Source organism: Erpetoichthys calabaricus, chromosome 12, assembly GCF_900747795.2.
Source record: "Erpetoichthys calabaricus chromosome 12, fErpCal1.3, whole genome shotgun sequence".
Lineage (NCBI taxonomy): Eukaryota > Metazoa > Chordata > Cladistia > Polypteriformes > Polypteridae > Erpetoichthys > Erpetoichthys calabaricus.
In genome coordinates, this window is record NC_041405.2 from 20,939,682 (window position 1) to 20,959,241 (window position 19,560).

The 19,560-nt window shown below is 37.0% G+C and overlaps 1 protein-coding gene across 2 annotated transcripts in view; it reads left to right on the top strand.

Annotated features, from left to right (window-relative positions):
• Positions 1-19,560, top strand: part of ep300b (E1A binding protein p300 b) — a 124,472-nt gene that overhangs the window by 94,385 nt on the left and 10,527 nt on the right. Inside the window, exons 13-21 of one of the 2 annotated variants that reach the window (XM_028815174.2) lie at positions 3,263-3,421; positions 4,409-4,900; positions 5,350-5,538; positions 5,755-5,917; positions 6,318-6,469; positions 13,329-13,568; positions 13,921-14,009; positions 17,830-17,910; positions 19,147-19,203. In XM_028815174.2, the coding sequence (XP_028671007.1) occupies positions 3,263-3,421; positions 4,409-4,900; positions 5,350-5,538; positions 5,755-5,917; positions 6,318-6,469; positions 13,329-13,568; positions 13,921-14,009; positions 17,830-17,910; positions 19,147-19,203 (1,622 nt within the window). The remainder of the gene's footprint in view (positions 1-3,262; positions 3,422-4,408; positions 4,901-5,349; positions 5,539-5,754; positions 5,918-6,317; positions 6,470-13,328; positions 13,569-13,920; positions 14,010-17,829; positions 17,911-19,146; positions 19,204-19,560) is intronic. The other variant, XM_028815175.2, reaches the window with a different exon arrangement.

Sequence of the window (19,560 nt, forward strand, 5' to 3'; positions counted from 1 at the left end):
GAACTGCTGAGGTGTTCTGGAAACCCAGGATGCCTTGATAGCGGCCTTCTGCTTGTCTGCATTGTTGGGTCTGGTGTCTCTAATCTTCCTCTTGACAATACCCCATTCAAGCACAGTGATACCATGGTCATTCAACCAGGTACTGGTACTGGTGCCAAGTCATGCTGGAAAATGAAATCAGCATCTCCATAAAGCTGGTCAGCAAAGGGTGCTTGTAGACGGCTGCATTGACTTTGGACTTGAAAAAACACAGTGGACCAACACTAGCAGATGACATGGCTCCCCAAATCATCACTGACTGTGGAAACTTCACACTGGACCTCAAGCAACTTGGATTATGTGCGCCTCCACTCTTCCTCCAGAGACTGGGACCTTGATTTCAAAATGAAATGCAAAATTTACTTTCATCAGAAAAGAGGACTTTGGACCACTGAGCAACAGTCCAGTCCATTTTCTCCTTAGCCCAGGTAAGGCGCTTCTGACGTCGTCTCTGGTTCAGGAGTGGCTTGACACAAGGAATGCTGTGACAGTTGTGTATCCGGGACGTGGGCTACATGTCTGTGCGAATGGGCCGTGATTCACAATCCTCTCAAGGCTGTTGTTATCCCTGTTGCTTATGCACCTTTTTCTGCCACATTTTTTCCTTCCACTCAGCTTTCCATTAATATGCTTAGATACAGCACTCTCTGAACAGCCAGCTTCTTTAGCAATGACCTTTTTGTGACTTACCCTCCTCGTGAACTCTTCTGGACAACTGTCAAGTCAGCAGTCTTCCCCGTGATGTTGTGGCCTACTGAACCAGACTGAGAGTCCATTTAAAGGCTCAGGATACCTTTGCAGGTGTTTTTGGTTAATAAGCTGAGTGGAGTGTGACACCAGGGGTCCCCTTGGGATTAATAAAGTGTCTGTCTACAATAGTGACCTCTTCCACAATATTCTAATTTTCTGAGATACTGAATTTTGAGTTTTCATTAGCTATAAGCCATAATCAGCAAAATCAAAAGAAATGAACACTCTGCATATAATGAATCTATTTGAGTTTCACTTTTTGAATTGAATTACTGAAATTAACTTTTCGATGATATTGTAATTTATTGAGATGCGCCTGTGTATATATGTGTGTGTATATATATATATATACTGTAGATTATATATATATATATATATATATATATATATAAATAAAATTGCAACTGGAGATTGGCACAAAGAGAGAATATAAATCATGTATCATAAAGTAGTTTTTATTCCTGAGCTTTCAGCCCCTACCAGGGGCCTTCATCAGAGGATAATGCTTAGACTTACAAGAATCAAAGGCAATATATACGAAAAAATAACACAGTGGAGGGGGTGGGGGGGTGTCGAGGTGGGGGAGGGGCTATTGGTTGTAAAGATTTTATTTATTATGAACATGTACTTCTTAAGTTTGCATATGCTGGATTTATGTCCAAATGTCTGTTGATGGCATTCTCATTTGATAGCCAAGATTCGGCTAACTCTCTGGCACTTTTGGTACTGGCCTTAAATCTTACTTGTACATTGTCCCAGTTAAATGTATGTCCTGTTGATTTAGTATGCGTGTAGATCAGTGATCGTGAGTCCTTTCTTCTGACGGTGTTGCGATGTTCAAAAAAAATATATATATATACAGTACTGTGCAAAAGTTTTAGGCAGGTGTGAAAAAATGCTGTAAACAAAGAATGCTTTCAAAAATGGAAGTGTTAATCATTTATTTTCATCAATCAACAAAATGCAGTGAATGACCAAAAGAGAAATCTAAATCAAATCAATATTTGATGTGACTACCCTATGCCTTCAAAAAAGCATCAATTCTTCTGGGTACACTTGCACACAGTTTTTGAAGGAACCTGTCTGGTAGGTTGTTCCAAACATCTTGGAGATCTAACCACAGATCTTCTGTGGATGTAGGCTTCCACGCATCCTTCTGTCTCTTCATGTAATCCCAGACACACTCGATGATGTTGAGATCAGGGTTCTGTGGGGGCCATACCATCACTTCCAGGACTTCTTGTTCTTCTTTAGAAGAAGATAGTTCTTAATGACTTTGGCTGTATGTTTGGGGTCGTCGTCTTGCTGCAGAATAAATTTGGGTCCAATCATATGCTTCCCTGATGGTATTGCATGATGGATAAGTATCTGCCTGTATTTGTCAGCATTGAGAACACCATTAATCCTGACCAAATCTCCAACTCCATTTGCAGAAATGCAGCCCCAAACGTTCAAGAAACCTCCACCATGCTTCACTGTTGCCTGCAGACACTCATTATTGTACCGCTCTCCAGCCCCATTTTTCTGCACCCCAGTTCCTATGTTTTTCGTGCATACTTGAGTCGCTTGGCCTTGTTTCCACGTCGGAGGTATGGCTTTTTGGCTGCAACTCTTCCATGAAGACCACTTCTGGCCAGACTTCTCCGGACAGTAGATGGTTGTACCTGGGTCCCACTGGTTTCTGCCAGTTCTGAGCTGATGTAACTGCTGGACATCTTCCGATTTCGAAGGGTAATAAGCTTGATGTGTCTTTCATCTGCTGCACTAAGTTTCCTTGGCTGACCACTGCGTCTACGATCCTCAATGTTGCCTGTTTCTTTGTGCTTCTTCAAAAGAGCTTGAACAGACACATCTTGAATCCCCAGTCGGCTTTGAAATCTTTGTCTGGGAGAGACCTTGCTGATGCAGTATCACTACCTTGTGTCTTGTTGCTGTGCTCAATCTTGCCATGACATGAAACTGTCTTCCACAACCTCACCTTGGTAGCAGAGTTTGGCCGTTCCTCACCCAGTTTTAAGCTTCCTACACAGCTGTTTCTGTTTCAGTTAATGACTGTGTTTGAACCATGTGTGACATTGATGATCATTAGCACCTGTTTGGTAGAATAGGTTGATCAGACACCTGACTAGAATCCTACAAAATCCCTGACTTTGTGCAAGTGTACCTATAAGAATTAATGCTGGTTTGAAGGCAAAAGGTAGTAACACCAAATACTGATTTGATTTAGATTTTTCTTTTGTTCGCTCACTTTGCATTTTGTAAATTGATAACAATAAACATTATTTATAATTCTGAAAGCATTCTTTGTTTACAGCATTTTTTCACACCTGCCTAAAACTTTTGCACAGTACTGTGTGTGTGTGTGTGTGTGTGTGTGTGTGTGTGTATATATATATATATGTATATATATATATATATATATATATATAAATATATATAAAATAATATTTACAAAAAAACATTTTTCTTCCAGATGAATTTGGGTGGACCTCGGCTCTCCCAGCCACCGGTAGGTCAGATGCAAAATCAAAATCAATACCTTCCACCAACCCAGTTCTCTGGTTCCTCTCCGGGTATGAATGCAACAAGTGTGGCCATGCAGCAACCTGGTGGACAGGCTGCAATGACTCAGGTATGTACTACAGAGAGAAACTGTTAAAATCTCAGTTCTTTTCCTGTATACTTTTATATAAATTGAGCTGGTTTTCAGGAAAATTACTATAGCTTGATGATATGCACAAGTGGTCTGCACTTGGTGAGAGTGTTTAAAATGAAAGCAACACACAGATTTTTTTAATTTTGCAATTATATATCTTGTATGTTAATGGGTGAAGGAATTAATATGATAATCGTGTGTGTATTTGTTTGTGTTAATGTGTGTAAAGATGAAAATCATATATCTAAGTTCTCTAAAACTGTATTTACACTAACACATTGATGTAACCTGATTCCGAATTTATTTTTCTTCCCGTTATCTGACACAGATTGGATTTGGTGTAAACACCAACAAAAAACACATGGTATTTGATGGGATCAGAGTGAGGCCCCTTTCATATGTGGTACTGCATTCTGTTTCAGTTTCAATTGTACATATCCAATCAGAGTTTAAATAGTCAAATCTTATTTTAACTTAAAACGTGGCTTGATTGTGTATTTTTATGCAATATGTATGACTGTTGCACTGATACTAAAATACTGTTCTGGTCATTTTCAAGTTCTCCAACCATTGGGATTCAGCAAAGCAGTTAATAATACAGTCCCATTACACACACAATACGATTGTCTTTCTATGTTGTCTCAACATAGTTAGAAAATCACCCATGTCTCTAAAAACGTAAAACACCAAATAGCATCAGCATCACTGCATTACAACATGTGCACAGCAAACATTTTACATAAATTGAATCTCTATGCAAATGCTGCATCTAGAACACGGATGCAGGCCATTGAGATCTGGAAGTGTAAACACAGCATTAACATACATAGATATTATCTCTTGATTAATGTGACATTACTGACTGCTTCAGTGGGGTGGGGAGAGGAATAGTTGTAAGTCAGGGGTGGCATGAGACAAAAATAGAGATGAGATGTATTATACCCAGTTATTCTTTTCCTCCAGGCTCAGATGTCCAATTCCTCTTTACCTGTGAATAGTCCTGTTTCAGCAGCATCTGTGGCACACAGTGGTGTGGGACCTCCCCCTCAAAGCAATGCTCAAATGCACTGTTCCCAGCTTCCCCAGCCTCCTGTGCGTCAAAATTCTCCCTCCCCTGCACGTAGCCTCACACCCACGCCACATGTTACGCCTCCAGGCCTTCCTCCTCAGCCTTCTGGACCCCCAGGCAGTGCACAGACTCCACAGCCCCAAACTCCTACTCCACCTCAAAGCCAACATCCACCAGTCCCACCTCCTGCAATCCAGCAGCAGCAGCAACAGCCACCACCACCACAACCACCTCCGTCACAGTTGACTTCCCAGGCACCTAATGCTACATTGAGTGAGAAGCAGCAACAGCCGTCAGTACCACAGACAGCTGGACAACCACCTAGCATGGGTTCATCTGTGCCAACTCCTAATGCATCCATGCAATCACAGCATCCCAGGACACCGGTAAGTTGAATTTGATTTGTTATGCTTGTTTGTACTTTAAAGTATTATGCACAGAGAATTTGCTTGGTCGTGCCTGGCTTTCTAAACAGTAATATTGATAATTATGTGTAAAACTACATTTCTAGGTAAAAAGTCCCTGTTTAGTTATTTACAAAGGAGTAGCTGTAGAGTTTTATTTAGTATAGATAGATTTTACTTCCTCCAAGAAAATGTCTTGTCAGTTGATTGTAATTTTTGGTGTTTTACCTCAGTTTAACTGGATATTTGAAACCATGGTCTACTGTAGTTAAACGTTCCTCTGTAACTGACAAGCTGAGGGGAAAAAACCCTGCAGTTATTGGTCATTGTAGATTGATTAGGTTAATTAAACTGGTAGAAATTATTCATACCTGGGTATCTCTTAGTTGTGTGTTTCAAATGTTTTCTTTCTCAATCTGTACCTCTCCTAGTTGTCCCAGAAGTCTGCTGTTAATACAGATGGACTGGTATCAAACCCAGCCTCTGTCAGCAGTGCAGATGTAGGATCACAGCAGCCACCACCTGATGTTGGGCCCCCTGAAATCAAGATGGAGATCAAACAAGATGATGATGACATTGAGCCAGAGACAGCAGATATCAAACCTGATGAGAAACCAGAGGTAAAAAATGTAAATCAGATTGTTTATTTAAAAAAAAAAAAAAAAAGCATAGAACAGATTGGACTTTTAAATGACCCAGTTGACATAGCTTTTTAAGGCTGGTCACTCTTGTTTACATGCATTTCAGCTATGAAAATGCAGTTCTCTTTCCATAAGTTCCTTAAATTTACAGCAAATATAAACTTGTACATCCAACCACTATTTCTGCTGTCATAGGTGAAGGAAGATTTACCCTTGCCTGAAGAGAGTAAACCTGAACCAATGGATTCCTCATCAGAGGAGAAAAAGCCAGAAATTAAGATGGAGGCAAAAGAGGAGGACAGGCCTAGTACCCCTATCATGCAGGTGTCTCCAGCTCTGGGGCAAAGTAAAAGGAAAAGTAGGTATTCTCTAGAGGGAAAATTTATAGTTGCTGTAGGAATTAAATTGCAGCACTAGCTCTTTTGAGTGTTTTACCATTGCTCATTTTGAATTCTTGCATACCTGGAGTCCAGTAACAAGTAGTGTTATCTGAATGGAAAAACAGGCTTAAAATGAAATATTTTTTAGATTATTAGATTAGGTGGAAATTCCCATGCTGTTTGTTCTGATTTCAGGGTAACTGTGTTGACTGTCGAATCCCATATACTGAGGGCTGGAAGGGCATTTTGAAAGATTTTGACCTTTAAGGCATAATACTAAAATAGGTCTCTTTTAGTGGTGTGTGTGTATATGTGCTGTATGAATTGTTTTTAGATACACTTTTAACAGTATTTACTTTGTTTCTTTTCACTCTTTAGTTTTTAAGCCAGAAGAGCTTCGCCAGGCACTTATGCCAACTCTAGAAGCACTTTACCGTCAGGACCCTGAGTCCCTGCCCTTCCGGCAGCCTGTGGACCCCCAGTTACTGGGAATACCCGTACGTATTCGAACTAGTAACCGAACTAACCTGGTAAGGGACTGCGCTTGCTTTGTCGCTTTAGTCGCCTCTCCCTTGCTCTTTCTGTGTGCTTGGGTGTGCTTGCATTAGAGTGCATGTGTGAGTGAAAGCAGTATGCCCTGGCTTGGAAGGCAAGGCTCTTGTCACAGTTTTTTTTTTTTTTTTTTTTATTGAATAAATATGTACCTTTCTCATATTGTTGCAGCAAATGAAACCTTTTAGTCTTAGGGTAAGAGTTGAGGAAAATGGGCTTTCAAGTGCTGTTAGACTAGGGCTTTGCCTTCTATCACCTTGGCAGTTGTGGGTGTTTTGTGACAGAGGTGTATGAGTGTCCAAATGGATCTGGAAGAGAGGCAATCATACGGCAATAAATCATGATATATTCAGCTAATAAGAGAAATGGCTTGCTGAACTGATGCATGCTGGAGGTGCGGAGAAATACTTGATATTTGGCCCAATTTGTCTCTGATTAGATTAGCTTTATGTATGGTGCAAGGGACTTGATTGATTTTTTTTTTTTTTCAGTTCTTGCTGTATGCTATAGCTCTCTGTGATCTGCTGCCTCATATCTGGGGAAGACTTGTGAGCTTTTTTATGCATTTCTAAAAGACTAGATGGTTCTTAATATTGCTTAGCATTAAATGCAGTATTGTGAGTTTATATCCATGTAGATGAAAATTGGGGGATCCAACCTCCACTTTACATTCTAGAGTTGGATTTGCACTGTGTTGTGGTTTGTGCATTAGTCTCAAGTCTGGTCTCCCCTGCCAAGTGCAGAACATTACGTCTCACAAAAAACACTACACTACACTGTTACAGTATACATTAAAGGTGGCCTGGGTATGTAAATGTATTACTGTGTTGGATTGTGAATGGCTATAGTTTGAATTTAATGAGGCACATTTTTAAGTAATTCATACAAAAGTGGAAATACTTTGTTCTGATACATCAGCTGTGTTTTTGTTCTGATTCTACTTTAGCTGTATTAGGAATAATTTATACATCTTCATAATCTACATGAAAGTCAGTATTTTAGGCCCAAGTCAAGTATTCATAGCAATAAGCTTTCAATAAAAATTCCAAGAACATTTCTAAATTTTTTTTAGTGGTGCAACAGGGATAAATGTATTTTGCAATGCTGCTGTTACTAGCTGTTTTTGGGAATACCTAGCAATATATGTGGTAAGCATTTTAACAATATATGTGGTAAGCATTTTAATACACTATGTTCATGCATATTCATATGCCTAAACAGTACACAGGAATTTTGTATGTGTTGTGGCCATGTGTAGATCTGCATGTTACATACTTGTATACCGTAATGCATGATCTACAATGCTAAATTGCATCTTATCTGATCCAAATATGTTTTGTGTCCATTTTGGCCATGATTATTTATTTCTATATATTTTTCTTACCCTGGTAGCTAAACGTTCTTTGCAATATAGAATTTATAAAGTCCTAGAGGAAAGATGTGTGACATTATCAAAGTCGAACATGCTAAAAGTAAAATTGCATATGTTTTAAAGTGGAATGTTAAGAAAATGGCCACTCTTATTGGAGGCTGGTCATATATATGAATTGTTATAATTTTGGCTTAAAGTCCTAACCGTGCCTTCATCTAAGAGTAGAGCTAAAACTTTGAGCATTTTCATACTTTACTCATAAATCTCTTTCAAGACAAGTAGGACAAAAATGCACTGCTTTTATGGCAAGCTTAAAAAATAGTGATAATAGTACCTAATAGGCAGAATACATGGAGCAGCTGTTGGCAAAAAAAAAGTGTTTTTTTTTTCTTCAAACAAAAAATTTTTCTATAGAGTCTGATGTAGATTTGTTGTACTTTATTTTTCCAAGTTGCAGTTTTGAACATTTCAGTCATTCTCAGATTGCATCCTAAACATGTGCATTCATTTGCTTGTTAATCTTTTTTTTTGTGATTTTAGGTACACAGTGCATCTCCAGTAAATGCTTATAATTGTTTCTTCCAAATGTAGCTTAGCGTTATTTTTACCAAGACATACTGTATAATAAAAAGATATACATTCAGTGGCTGTCAGATAATGTGTCACTATTTGATTATAATTCACGTGTATTTTTAAAGAGTCCTTTTTGAAGCCAAAAAATGATACTCTAATGTAAAAGAAGAGTTGTTTGTTTTACCTCATTCTAATTTTGACATTGTGCAACTCCAGACACGTTAATACCATGCTGTATTATTTTATAACTTTTTTAGCTCACCACATCTGCAATTAGCATTTTTGTACTGTTCAATGTTTAGCTTGTGTCATTCATAAAATGGATAACCTTCTGTTTCTTAAACCCAACCCATTAAACCACATTTAGGACCTTTTTTTTTTCTTTCTACCCACTTATTGGTCTTATATTTGTGATTCTACACAAACAAATTATTACCTTTTCTGGTATCCTAAAAGTGTCCTTCTGCACCCGATCACTCTTGTACCTGAGATTCCCTGACTTACAGCTTTAATAATTCAATTGTTAAGCTTTTCTTTATGCAATAGATGGTTATTTCCTTTAGTGGAAGATGATTTTTGTTGCAATGGGAAAACGATAAACTTGTCTAGTCTCATATGTTACTCTTAAGCCACCTATTCTTGTCTGCAGCACTATAGCGTCTCACACTACAAACTACCAAGTTTGGTCACAGACAACTGATCTACTGCCCAAACTTATTTTGCTTTCACATTTTGCTGCGCATTGCAGTTTAGCACCACAACTGTGTTAAAGTAGTCTCTTGATAAACATTCCATTTACAGAATTTTTCTAATTATTTTTATTTACAGAATATCTTGACTAAATAATTTCATTGTGAAGAATATCTTAAAAGATCAGTGAATGCAACATTTGGTACATTCATTTGTTTCATTGTTAAAACTGTATAGAGACTGCCTAATTTATATATAAAAGAGAGATGGTTGGCAACAATGTAAATTTCTGGCCTTTTGCACCAAGCACGGGACACGATATGGTTTTATGGATTTTAATAAATTTGAACCAATAATATTAAATTATCTGAGTGCATTACAGGCAGCGCAAAAGTGTTCTTAACTCCACTGTCTCTTTAATTGTTGCATTGTGCTCCCGGAAAATCAGTTTTTGTGAATGATTATATTCATGTGTCACATAAGACTGAGTTTTCAAGTGTCTTTAAGCCAAAAGTATGTGAGGCATAAGCATGAACACACTAAAAAATATATATATATTCATTATTGACATGTATTAGAATATATTAAAAGAAACTTGTATTCTTATATGTAATGTTCAAACTTGAAATAGCGCATTGTGAATTAGGGAGACCAAATGTTTTCATACAGATAAAATCATTAAAACAACAAAAATCAATGAATGTTTTCCAGTTTTAAAGTGCCATGTATCATACATTTTAATATTTTAAAACACAGTTTTTACTCACTTAGTATTGAAGCTGTAAGGCAGAAATGCTATTTACTTGCCTTGGGGCAGCTTTTTTCTTAATCTCTCTCTTCAGTTACAGTCAATATGCCCTTTCTGTGTTAGTTGTATTCAGTTAAAATTGATGAATAGAAATGGAAAATGACTTTGGTGGCAACTATGTATATAGACTGTCTTCCTATATTCCTTTTAAAAAATGCTGCCACTCAAAAGATGCAAGGAGTATTGCTGAAGGGAGTTGTTTGCTTGATTCTTAATACTGCTTTAAGACTATTCTCGTTATGTTGAAAACAGGTTAAAAATATCTGTGCTTGCTTTACATTTTTAAAGAAACACTTATGTTGTTTTGAAGAATGGTGTGCATAGAGGCAGCACAGGAGGAAGGCAGATGATAGTGAGAACAGGTTTTGCATAGTGCATTTGTGTAAGGGGGAGGTTAAAAGGATCAGGTGTGCATGTGGATTTGATGTGTCTCGTGTATGTGTGTGTGTCTGAGAGAGTGTTTGCTCTTTTCACAAAACATTTTCAATTTTAATAAATTTTATCAAGTATGAAATAATGTAATACTCCAAAAACGTTTTTGTTTTGAATGTCTGTTCTGATGCTCCTTTTTTCTATTCTTCCTCATGTTTCCACCTCCCTGTCGGGGGCCATGTCCCTGTGTACGAGCAAGCCGGTTGTTCCCAGACAGAGTGGGATGAAGCTCTATTTTAAAAGATGAGCTGAAGCGGCATTGTGTGTGGCAACCCTGTGTGTGTGCAATCAGTTGATACTGTTGCTTGGCTGGCAATGTGTGGGGATGCTCAGGTCTGCGTGAGCAGAAACGCTTTGCTGTGCTATGAGGGGGGAAAAGAAAAACTTAATTGGCAACAAATCCTCAAAGCAACAGTATAAACATACATATGAGCAAGATTAAGTCAACATTTCTGTATTTTACATTTTCTCTGCTCCCTGCTTCAGCAACATTGAGTGCACACTATTGGAAAATTTTTCCACCAGTCTATACCCACAATTTTAAAATGAATTTCTAATAAAACGTTTTTAGTTGCTTACATTATTCATATATTGTAAATAAAATATTTTTAGGTAATCTGTTCCCCCCTTTTTTTTTTTTTTTAAACCCCACCCCTCACCCCCATGGTAGTTTTGCTTAAAAATTTCCGACAAAATAAAACATTCTAACAGTTCCTCACCAGTAATATGTGTACTGTTTACAAATGCTTTATTGTCTTTGTTTATATATTGTTGGCCTATTGCTAAATTTGTTCAAGTTAACTAGCATCAGCTTTCTGGTGTTTCTGTAATGATTGGAGGGTCCTTCTGATGGCTTATTCTGTTAAGTTTCTTTTGAAATCACAAGAAGCATTTTCTCTGAATTGTTTTTCCGCCATTTAGAGCCGTCCACTCCATTTGTATTAGAAGACCTCTGTTCAGTTTTTGCCTCGTAACATCTTGAAGACTGCCAATAGTCTGAGTAACAGGGTTCCTGATGGCTTGCTTTTTTGTGGCAGTGTAGCTGATGCTAAAGTCAAATTAATAATATTGTAGTTATATTTTTTGACAAATGAGCTTTATTGAAAGAATTATTTTGGTAACGTTCAAGCAGGCTGAGCAATATGATCTTCCTTCAGGGCAGCTTGACCATGTCATCTTAGCTTCAGTAAGTATGGCATGATAAGCATGATGATTTTCCAATTTCTACATGTAAACTTAGTTAAGATTTGAACATGTTTTGCTCCCACAACCTACTTAAAAGTTAAATTGTAAAATGTCTAAAGCACAGTGGGTTTTAATATAATATGAGAGTAAACATCAAATCAAATGAGATATCATTGAACATAAAGTATATTCTAAGTAATTTTGTAATGTCACAAAAGGAGTTATTGTAGTGTGGTGTATTTTGATTAATTTCTGTTGGTTTGGCAAGGTGTCTGTGTTTAAAGGTTGCTTTTTTTTATTCATGTCTGTTAAAATTGTGTTTGCCCCCACATAGTACTACAAATGTCAGATTTGTAAATGAGTTCATATTAAACCTGCTGTATTAGTCATAAATAAATGATGCAAATAAACATTTTTGCTAAACACTTACATTTTTTATTTAGATTTTGATCAATTTTTATGAATTTTTTTTTCTTTTTGAATATCTGTATGGAGGACAAAGTTTCCAGTGTTGTACATTTGCTCTACACTGAGACTTTCCCTCATCTGGAGCTAAAAGGTTTCACAGTTGATTGATTGGTATGTTTGAAAATGACCACAAGTGATTGACTAGAGTATTAGTGGTGTGGTGTTTTTTTTTTTTTTGTTTTGTTTTTTTTTATTACTAAATATTCTGTTAGCTACTATTGAGTCTGTAATTGTAGCTTATACCAAGGTGATCTGAAGTTTTTATTTATTTTTTCCTCCTGTTAACACTGCCTAAAATCTTTGTCTTAAATCTAGACCTCCATACTTTGACCACCTTGAGTGATTTAACACAGAGGCAGCTGTAAGAATATGTGGTGCCTTTTATCTTTACAAGCATATGTTTATTATCCAAACTTTTATACTGAAGACATGACTTTTCTTTGTATTGGTATGCCAATAACTTATTCTACCTGAAAGCAAGTTTCTTTTTCGCATAGATGAGTTTGCATGTAGTAAGAGGTTCTAGTGTTTTGGCTTGCAATTGTAATATAGCTAGAGAAGAGATTTTTGAATGTGTGTTTTCAAATGGAAAGAGTGTGTAAAATTCCATGCTAATAAATAGCAAAGTTAGAAATACAACACTTTGTCCATTGAACATTCATCACGTGTGTCCAGCTTTCTAGTTTGACCTAAATATGGTTTTGGTGCTAAAGTCAGAATATGGTTACCAGCTTAGACAGCGTAAACAGTGGTCCAACCAGTTTTATTTTCATTAGGCTTTGGCTGAACTACATTAGTCACAGTTGTCAGTTTGTAGTTAACAGATTCATTAGTCTATGTAAGTCTGAACCCTGTTGCTCAGAGTAGCAAGCATGTTTAGTTGATTGGTTAATTAGGAATGGAATGGCAAAGTTGAGGAGTGGCAACTGTTACTTATTTTTGAGCCCTTTAAATATTAGACCCTCCTTGTGCTGTGGCTCATTTAGTGCTAATTGATAGTTAGCTCCACATTGCAATGGGGCTTTCATACTTGGGCAAGCTTTGCTGTAGGCTGACTGTGTTTTGCAATGTTCAGTATATGCTTTTTGCTGTGTTTTTTTTATTTTTTTATTTTTTTTTTGTATGGACTTGCTGATCTAGCCTGCTGTGTGTATGTGTGTGTGTCTTTGTTTTGTTTGGAAGTTTCTGCAAGGCAAGGTCAGATATTCCATGCCCCTCTGTTTTTTTTTTTTTTTCTTTTTTGTCTTTTGTATTTTTCCTCCATTGCTGCACTGATACAACCACCAATGTCTATGACTGCACCCTGCAGGATTATTTCGACATTGTCAAGAGCCCAATGGACCTGTCGACAATCAAACGCAAACTGGACACAGGGCAATACCAAGAACCCTGGCAATATGTAGATGACATCTGGCTTATGTTTAATAATGCCTGGCTGTACAATCGGAAAACTTCTCGAGTCTACAAATATTGCTCAAAGCTGGCTGAGGTATTTGAGCAGGAAATCGATCCAGTTATGCATACACTAGGCTACTGCTGTGGGAGGAAGGTAAGCAGAGATTTGGATTTGTTTATATTGATTATTTTACCAGTTTCAGTACTGACATTTTGCTGTTCTCACCTTTCCCCAATTTTGTGTTAAACTTGGCATTCAGCGTGAATGGCCATTTCCTTGTTAAAACCTTTTCAAATCTTAGTAATTCCTATACTAGAATAATCATTTTTGTGTATTTTTTATTAATTTATTACCTTGGGAAAATCAAAGCTCCTCATGAACAGAAATGCATTTGATAAGAAATGTGAAAAGCAAGATTCTACATGCTTGAAAGACAAAGCTTACCATTCCAGGAAACTCTTAGATTCTTAATTTGTCATTTCTGCTTTGTTTGGCTTTTCTGTAGCTGGAGTTCTCCCCACAGACTCTCTGCTGCTATGGCAAACAGTTGTGTACCATTCCACGGGATGCAGCCTATTTCAGCTATCAGAACAGGTGAGAACTGGGCAAGAACACCTTGTTTCACTTGGCACTGGGTGGTATTGCATGCTAGTAGATGGCATGGGATTCAGTATATCAAATCTCAAGTGTGCTTGCAAGTCCCCTATGGCAGGTAACATACAACAGAGTTTCCCACACTATTATGAACCATGCTGGAGGTGGCCATTTTGGAATAGCATTCAAATATAAAAATGATGTGCACAGTCCTTCTCCTTAGTAAACTGCATAAATCCATCAGCAGAGGGCTATTTGGAGAAACAATTTTCTATTTGTGTTTTTCACAAAGAGACATCACCACCCCTAACCCCCACCCCCCACTAATATGGTAATGCCACTTGCATTTCAAAAAATACCAAATATGCCCCCATATTATGATTAACCTATATAATAACTATATGTGGGTAAAAGAGGGCATGGTTTCAGAATGTATAGTGCACATTTTTTATTCTAAAAGCTTTTCCATAATCAAAAATGATTGCAAGTCAGCCTTAAAGATACACATAAAATGTAAATCTTGCACCTGAAATGTACCAGCTGTAAAGTTTGGGAGCCTGTGTTGTACACATTTTGTTGACATACACTGTATGTTGAAATACACATTCACAGGAAACATAAATGGCTGGACTAATATGACCATGGCTTACTGGTTTCTTTGTTTGAAATTGGGGATTGTATTTAATTAGCTTACCATATTGTTACAAATCCCTCCTCGACAAATAGTTTTTTCTTTTCATTTACATGTATCTTAAAGTGAGCTGAAATTTTACTGTAACTAGGGATGTGGTAGATTTCTCTTAATCTTTGTAATACTGTAAGTCTTTTAAGTTATATAATAATCATGAGTTACTTTCATAAGTGTAGCGTCATTTAGTAGTTCAACCAAGCGTCAAGAAATTGGGACTTATGTCACAATTGAAAACTGCTGTGTGTGTGTCATAGAATTTTGGCTGATTGAAAAAAGTCCAGTGAAAACAGCCCCCGCAATATAGCATAGCAGACTGGGCAAACAGGGGAACATGCTCTACTCTAATGCTGCAAGGATGTTCCTCTATCCATAATAATGTTATTACTACTCAATTATAAACCAATAACCCTGAAACACACAATTGATCTGTAGTCACCGGTGAAGTGCTTTCTTAATCCAATTACTTTTATCTCTTACCAATTATTATCAGTACATGACTCTTCATAATAAGAAGCAGCTCACAAACTCCATTTTGATTCAGCATGCTTCTCTTCCCTAGGATCATGACACATTCATACACTTTAATAATGCTTTTCATTGGCTTTTTGCTGCATGCAAGCAAGATCTGGAGAGTTCTTCCTTGTCAGAGCACAAAGCATCTTTCCTTTCATCTTTAGTTGTTTAAGTACTTCATTCTAACACTGTATTTGTAAGAAACAATGGTATCTAAACCTGCATGAAAGAATCACAGTAAAGGCTGTTTTTAAGGAAGACCATGAGATGTTAACCTACTTTGGGACACTGTTTTGTGAAGTATGATTCTTTCATAGCCACCAGTAAAGCTATTTGATAATGTTTTAAATACAGCAGATTGTACTATGCAAGGAACATTTTATAGAAATGGAGTGATATTCAGTAAACTAACCCAAAGTAGGATAAATCTGACTTTAAACGGAATCACATAATTGACAGGATATTTCCTCCGTTTGAAAAAGCATGACAGTTTGTATATCGTTTGACCACTTGAGAGTTGCAGTTTATTAGGATAACTGTAGCAAATATTTTCAGCCATTAAGTGGTCCATCTCTACTGTTAGAGTAGTAGATACTTTCCAGTTACCAACTTTCGCTATAGCCTGTTCTTGCTGTTAATTTTAACAAATAAGATTTTAATTTGTGATTTGAGCTAGACAAAGAACCCCATGTAAGCTATGAGTCATGGCCACCATTGGTTACAAATCTGTTTGTTGGGTAGGGTGGGTGGATTAATGTTTTGTGTGTGTGTTTTGTCTGTATTGTGCTTTTTAGAAAATGTTAATATAAAAATTAAATCAAATTAGCATTTTGTTAATATTAAGGCATCAATGCTGATACAGAGATCCTTTGCAACCTAATCACACAGGCCTTTTTTTCTGCAACCAATGAGTATATGAACTCAGCCTTTTTAATGAATTCCAAATTATGATGAAGTGGTAAGCCTAGGTTCAGAGCAGAGGTGTTCGTATGTGGGTAAGGTTCATTAGAAACACAAGTATTTTCAGGTCTGAAGGAAAGTGTTGTAGAGTTGTGCTTTTTTCCCTTTTTTATGTTTTTCCTCTTGTCTGGAGTTTTAACGTCTTGTTTTTATCAGCAAACATTTTCTTTATTTTAGGCCCAATTTTTCATATTTTTATATTCTAGATGAAATATTTAACAAAGGGCAAATGTAACTGTTCAGTGGCCTCTAGCAATAAGATGCTGAAAAAGCAGTGGCGCGTAATCTCATTATTATTTTCAGTGTATTAGTGTAGCCAGCTTTAAAAGTTGGGTTTTGTTACTCAGTTTGCTTGGTGTATCCTTCTGTTAGGCTTTCTAGATGCTATATAAATAGAGAAGTGATGGAAACATACTGTAACTCATCTTTTTTACTTCTATAGTGAATAATCATCACACATTTTCTTTTTGTCCTTTAAGTCAATTCTTGTTCTTTCATTTCTATGCATTTTGTCCCTCTTTTGAACCAACTGTTTTGTGTTAATTGCCTAAAGGGTGCATGTCTGTTTACAAGTTCAGTTGGCCTTGTGAGGTTGAGTTTGGACCTCTGTATTGCCTTTGCACTCCATAGAAAAATGTGCAGCTGCGTCTCTTGGAACATAATTAATGGTGAGCAACTTGATGCGTCTTAGTATGGTAGTTAGCTGTTGCTCACTCCATTGTAATTTTTTAGTTGTCGTCTAAAGCAGTTGATTTGACAAAAACTGCAGAGTTTTTCCCCAAACTTTTACTGTAAGAATTTTTTAATTAATAAAAGGACGCCACTGCACTTTCTGTTCAAGGCTTGATTTTGACTGTAGAATACCTCAAAATTCTTTTCAAACTGTCTGAGAAGCTGATGGAACTCGATATGCAGAAAGCCCATAGGCAGATGCACTTGCTTTCTGGCTTGTTAATAAAATTGATTGCATTCCTTCATATTATAAAATAGCACAGTGTCTCACCTCTACACTAGAACTTTGTGAGTCGCTCTATCTGCAGTGCATGACAGATGCATGTTTGGGCACTTTCTGCACGTCGTGTTCCATGCACTTCCTGCAGCAAAATATAAATTAGATATATTCCTAGATATTTACTGCTTTGTTGTGATTCCCATTGAGTGAGACTTTTTGCTAATCTGTGCTTTGCCTTGGCTTTCTGCTTTGTGTTATCTTTGGTGTTGTCATGTCCCTGCGTCTTTGTCCGTCCGTCTCTTGTCTGTCTGTCTGTCTGTTCTTGCACCCATTTATTATTTTAACTGTCCCTCCCCTGCTCCTTCACATGCTTGTAATGTCTGCACTGGCTTTTTGGTTTGCAACCAATCATCCATTGCCACCCTTTACCCCCCCCCCCCCCCACCCCCCCCCCACCCCTCCCCTCTGCCCTATTTGTCCCTTCCCCCTCTCTGCAAAAATAAAATAAAATAAAAAAAAAAAAAATCAATCCACTCTTGCACACTGCATCATGATTGCCCCTTGTCGTCGTGGTGACCTGCCCTCTGCTTCTCCTGCCTGTGCCCGCCCCCTTGGCCTGCTCTGATTGGTGGCTTCGCCCTTGCTATGGCTGGCTGTGATCTGTGGACCTATAGTTCACCCAAATATGGCCTTCTTGCTGACAGGTATCACTTCTGTGAGAAGTGCTTCAACGAAATCCAGGGGGAGACCGTTTCCCTGGGGGACGATCCTTCTCAGCCTCAAACGTGAGTATTGTTTTATTTCAGTTGTTTTTGTCTTTTTGTAAAGCTTATTTTTTGCTTTTAATTGTCAAGCATGTGGATTCTTTTTATTACAAACTTTTGTGTTAGTTGTAAGACATTTTTAATTCCTTAAAATTGTTTGTTCAAATCCTTTGCACCAACTGATGTGGCAGAAATGCTTCTGTCTTGACTCCAGCCCCAGTTGCATCCTAAGTAAAGTGTATAATCTGTTGATGGCCAAGCAGGAAATTGGAACCATCGTCTCCCTTTTACTTTTAAGCCCAACAAACTACTAACTTGGACAACCTTATATGCAATGAGCAGTAAATGCTCTACTCTTTCAAAGCTGGGTAGACCTAATTGCTTTTCTCAGGCTCCTCACAATAGAGTCTAGCACTTACTAATTTTTTCCCTTCTGATCAAATTCCTATCTTAATATATTATGTAAATCTAAATATACCAAACAGCAGGTACTCATAAATCTGGTGCTGTCAGATCAGTGAAAGATCAGGGCTTTGAATTCTGTTGCAAACCCCTGTCATGTTTTATGTAAAATATCATTAAATACTAGTTATGCTACTTTACTACCAAAACATTATGGTGTTAGTTTATTTTTATTGTTTGTAATTATCTTAGATCACTTTTAATGCACAGAATATTTTAGTTGGTATTTACTTTTAAATACATAGAACAGAACAAATCAATATGATCATAGTGTTTAAGTCTGTGTCTTTGTTTAAGATCTTTATGTTTATAGTCAATCTGAGCAGATTTAAAGGTGAGTGACCCCCCCCCCCCCCACCCAGATGTTGTAGTATGAAATAATTAAAAAAAAAAAAAAAAAGAGTATCGTTCATTCAACTGTAAAAAGCAGTAATGGGTCAGATACAAGGTTTTAATATAATTTTTAAGTCTATATAAAAACAATTATTAGAATGTGGAAAATATATTTTGAACAGGGGATCAAATAACAAAATCTTTGATATTAAGAATAGTAACACTGCTATTTGATTTCTAAAATTTGCAATTAAGCTTAATGGTTTGAACACTTGGAATGTGTTTGTTTGCTGTTTTGGATTTTTTTCTTTATTATGTTGGTTTTTATTATACAGGTAATTATGATGTGGCAGTTAAAAGGATTATAGATAATGAAGGAAGAAATGGAAGACCAATGGCTAGTTGCATTTCCTTTTTTTTTTAACTTGTTTGTCTACCTGATAATTACTGTTTATTTTACAGGACCATAGGAAAAGATCAGTTTGAGAAGAAAAAGAATGACACTCTGGATCCGGAGCTGTAAGTTCTATCAGTTTTATCCTTGTTACCCATATTACTTCTAATATTAGCTAAGAGCCAAAGGGTTTGAAAGCCTGTGTGTTTGTGTGTATGTATGTATGTGTGTGTATATAATGTGTGTGTGTGTGTATGTATAATGTGTGTGTAATGTAATTGTTTCTTTTTTTGGGACACAAAACGTTGATTATATGTTTGTGGTACCTTCTCACCTATACTACTCCAAAAGCAACAGATGTTATTAATTCACCATATAGTGGTTGTTAGAGCGAAGATGCTAAGTACTTTTGCAAATGAAAAACTAACTTAGTCCGATGTTCAAAAATTTAGAGAAAGCAAAGGTCAGTATCACCTGCCTTT